This window comes from Hyperoodon ampullatus (genome assembly GCF_949752795.1).
Source record: "Hyperoodon ampullatus genome assembly, chromosome: 7".
In the NCBI taxonomy this organism is placed as follows: domain Eukaryota; kingdom Metazoa; phylum Chordata; class Mammalia; order Artiodactyla; family Ziphiidae; genus Hyperoodon; species Hyperoodon ampullatus.
In genome coordinates, this window is record NC_136920.1 from 72,045,110 (window position 1) to 72,049,732 (window position 4,623).

The 4,623-nt window shown below is 46.4% G+C and overlaps 1 protein-coding gene across 1 annotated transcript; it reads right to left on the minus strand.

Annotated features, from left to right (window-relative positions):
* Positions 1-1,038: 1,038 nt before the first annotated feature.
* Positions 1,039-4,016, minus strand: RPS13 (ribosomal protein S13). The gene is made up of 6 exons (XM_079708932.1): positions 3,954-4,016; positions 3,765-3,813; positions 3,284-3,362; positions 2,175-2,344; positions 1,750-1,850; positions 1,039-1,118 (listed from the first exon to the last, which is right to left on the minus strand). Exons 1-6 carry the CDS (start codon positions 3,974-3,976, stop codon positions 1,085-1,087), a joined length of 456 nt encoding a protein of 151 aa, XP_079565058.1. The 5' UTR covers positions 3,977-4,016; the 3' UTR covers positions 1,039-1,084.
* Between the last annotated feature and the right edge of the window lie 607 nt (positions 4,017-4,623).

The window sequence follows — 4,623 nt, forward strand, 5'->3', positions numbered from 1 at the left end:
CCCATTAGGATGTGGGGCTGAGTCAGTTTGCACACCCAGCAGAGCACAGAGAGCTGCATACCCAGCAGAGCTGGGGAGGCAAATATACGCAGTGTCCTGAAGAACAAGGGAAGTGAAGGGGGTGTCTGTGCCCCCAGAGCAGCATCCCACAGGGACATCAATGCTACTTACGTACTGGTCTCTTGAAAACAAGGGACTTTGCCTGAGAGTGTGATTTCGACCACAACCTTGATTACTGCTTAGGGAAAGCTTACTGCATGGGGAAAGCTTAAGTAAAAAGATTAAACATTTATTCAAATGATAAACACTTAGAAAAAAGGTGGTACATACACATGGCTTGCTTGAATTTTCTGAATTCTGAAGGAGTAAACCAGCCAGACGTGCAGCTTCTCATTTACTGGTTTTACAGCCTTGAACACCTCACTCCAGCTGTTCAAGACTTGCCTCTTTCAAACAGGGTTACCCATGTACCTCATTAGGTTTTAAGAATTAATTAAATGAATATTCTGACAACACCAGCTAAGTAAATTTTGTCCTAACCTATCCAAAAGTTGCAAGGCTCAGGGAGCTAAGCTCATCTCATAGTTCTTCCTGTTCCCTGAAGCCTTTCTTCATCTTTAAGCCTCACCCACAGGACTGGGATCAAATATTGCTTCCAAAGTCCCTCCATACTAAAGATGCCCTCCCCTCCAGACGCTTTCATGTGTATTTCTGATATTTCAATGTAGATAACATCACCCATCTACCTCAAATACATCAAATGTATCAAAATTACTTAGAAACATTTTTGCCATGACATCAAAACAGTAAGTCACCACCTCCTAGTCTCTTCCAATACCTACCCACTTTGTACACAGAAATCACCATGAAGTTATAAACTGCTCAACTAGTTTGAGCAGTGAAGGGATGTAATGGATAGATGCTATCTTATTTCTCCCTGTGGAATCACCCAGTTCTAATTCTGCTAACACACATCCACGTCAAAAAGATAAACACATAAACCACTGAATTTTTTTACGGAAAGAAATACAAAACATGTTTCTACTTAAACAATGATTTTATTGCTTGAGTACAACAGACAAATTTATGCAACCAGGGCAGAGGCTGTGGATGACTCGCTGAAAAGGAAAAAAAAAAAGGAGGGGGCGGGGATGAGAAGAGCTAGATTAATGAAAGTCCTCCATATTCATTCCAAGAATCTCCAAAAACTGAGAGCTATTTCCTAACAGCTAAAATAAACCCCAAATATATAAATGCACCAAACAGCTCAGTTCCTGAATCAGTTCATTATGATCAAGAATAATATGAAGATGATCACTTAAACATCCAAAGAACTGGCCAACATAAGGAAAAACCTTTCTGGTGGAAACTCCAAATGTCTGGAAATTAGTCATTATTAGTGAGCAATCTAAGCAAAAATTAAGACAACATAAGCACCTGGGAGCAGAAGTAAGAACTGAAACTTTACCCACAATCTAAAAGCTATTTCAAAGGGCTTGCTTGTGTTCTAAATCAGTGGTCTACAGAATCATGGCCCTTTGTCTTTGTAAATAGTTTCAGTGGAGCACAGCCATGTCCACCTGTTTATGTATTGTCTATGGCTGGTTTCTTGCTATAATCAGAGTTGAAAGAGTAGTTAACCATAGAGCCACAGTCTAACACACTTACTGTCAGACCTTTTACTATAATTATTACTATTTAATATCTGGCCAACTCCTGTTCTTGTTAACAAAAGGGGTCAATACTTACTATTTCCAATTGGGGGGGAGGACTCGTTTGGTCTTGTAATATCGAGCCAACCGGTGAATACGGCTCTCAATCAGAATCAGACGGAATTTGGCATCTTTATCCTAAAAATAAAAATTGACAGAATTCAGTAAAACCATTCAAAACTAAACATTATTTTAACAGTAGAATGTATAGACACCACGTACTTTAATGAGAAGTTACCCAGTGTCCCTTAACAGAACCACAGGCTAGGGTTCATGTGGCTAGATTAAGTCCTTAAGGGAATTTAGGGAGCCAAAGCTCCCCCTGCAAATCTCTTCCGGTGGAACTCTTATTTCAAAGCAAACAGTATGACTTGTTTGTGCCCTAACCCACCTTGGGTAATTCAAATCACATGCATTATATTTTACTGAAATGAATTAGTACAAATAGTCCTCTTCTCTTACCTTTCTGTTTCTCTCGAGATGCTTTCGAACAGCAACAGCTTTCTTAATTAAATGATAGAGATCCTCAGGAAGATCAGGAGCAAGTCCTTTGGACTTAAGAATTCTCAAGATTTTATTGCCTGTCACAAAACGTACTTGTGCAACACCATGTGAGTCTCTCAGGATTACACCTGAAAAGGGAATAATATAAATTCCCACACCAAACATACAAATTGGAGCATGTGACGTCAAGGCTCTGAGATCAAGTCATTTTCCAAGTTTCCCATCTGTAAAACAAGGCTTACTTTTATACATCAGACACCGACGTTAGACTGCGTGCAAAGCTCACTCAGACAGCCAAGGAAGGTTTACCCAACACTAAGGAAAACCCTTCTGGTGGAAACTGCGAATGCTGTAAGACCATCATCATAGGGAGCTGTTGGATTACAGGCCACCAAAGGAATCAAGGATATTCTTCAAAACAGCACCATCTGACTACTTGACAGTCTATTATATTATGTATCTCCTATTGTGTGCAATACCTCCACTAGTCTGTAAACTCCAGAAGACTAAGTTGCCCTTTTTATGATTACTTTATTCTCAGGATCCAGAATCACACAGCAGGCAAACATTCACTGAATGAAGCCATTTGCACAAAGTCACACACAGCTGAGGTTCAAACCACATCTAACTGTGAGAAAGTGATGAGCTCTCTGAGTAGCCAATCCCAACTCTTCCATTAACACCTGTGTGATTTGGGGCGTGTTACACAGCTGCAATGTGCCTCAGTTTCCTCAACTTAAAGAAAACTAGTATTTATTTGAAAGTATGGCTGTCAGAATTACACAACGTCAGCATATGTAAAGTGCTTAGAACCATGCACCTAGGAGAGTGCCTAGCCCAAAGAAAATACTCATTAAATTTTGGAGCACATTTTACTCACTTTACCGTCTTCCAAGCAAGAACCTGAGAGTTCAGCAAATGAAGACTAGGCCTCGGTCATCAACAGTAAAGCAAGGAAAACGAGCAAAAGATTTTCAAGCCACGTGTGAGACATTGACCCCCCGAGTCTTCTTCAGCAGGTTACACGAGGGCAAGCGGAAGGGGCTGCATTAAACAAAAACACTCACCTATTTGCGAGGGGGTCAGGCCCTTCTTGGCCAGTTTGTAGATCTGCTCCTTCACGTCGTCAGACGTCAGTTTCAGCCACTGTTAATGGTAAAGAAAGCGGCTTTAAGACGAGAAACCAGGGATGGAACCGAAACACAGCAGTCCCCTCCAGCTTCAAAACCGCGCTCCTGGGCTTTCCCGGTGGCGCAGTGGTTGGGAGTCCGCCTGCCGATGCAGGGGACACGGGTTCGTGCCCCGGTCTGGGAGGATTCCACATGCCGCGGAGCGGCTAGGCCCTTGAGCCATGGCCGCTGAGCCTGCGCGTCCGGAGCCTGTGCTCCGCAACGGGAGAGGCCGCAGCAGTGAGGCCCGCGTACCGCAAACAAACAAACAAAAAAACCGCGCTCCTCATGCACATGTGGTCCCCATCCCCGCGCCGCTTCCCCCAAGCAACGAATGGCACCCCCTCCCGGCCTCTCCCCGATCCCGCGCGCTACTTACGGTGGGGACGCTGCGGCGGTAGGGTAAAGCCGACTGGGACAGGCCCTTCCTGGGGAGAAGCAGTCTCGGGGTTAGGATGGCTGCCATAGCAGCCCAGAAGCTAACCCCCTCGACCCGCTGCCCACACTCCCTCTTTCCCCCCCATCCCCGGGCCCAGCCCTAGCAACCCGTTCACAAACCCAAGCTCACCCAGGAGCATGCATGCGACCCATGATGGCGGCGGTGTGGTAGCGAAAAGGAGTGAAAGGGTTGGAGCGCCGTAGGAAGCCGCCCTGCACGCCGGAAGTGACCTCACACGTCCTCGCTTCCTCGCCGGCAGGAGGCGGAGCTGCGCGGCGTGTTTCCCGGCGACCGCCTGACTACATATCCCGAAAAGCACTTCAACGTGGACTACACATCCCGGCATGCATCGGTGTTTGAGGCGGTGCTAGGCTAGAGAGGGGGGAAAAAGGGTCTGCCTCCAGCCTGGGCTGTGGGCCCGTTAGAAGTGCTTTTGCGCCGAGGTGTTTCAGGTTCGGAAGCCGGACTGGGAGTGCGAATGGAACAGATACGGCTGCAGAGGTTGGTAGACTTGGTCCCCGCCCTTAAAGAAGGCCGTTATCTGCGCCCCCGCCGCCCAGCGAATTTGGGCGTCAGGAGTTCAGCCCTACACAATTGTTCATCCACTCACCAGTGCCAGGCCTTGCCTTGGCACTGGATACCTCAAAGTCTGTCCCTGCCATTAAAACATTCACATGGGGGAATTCCCTGGTGGTCCAGTGGTTAGGACACCGCCCCCTCACTACCAAGGGCCTGGGTTTGGTACCTGGTCGTGGAGCTAAGATCTCACAAGCTGCGCCGCGGAGCCAGAAAAATACAT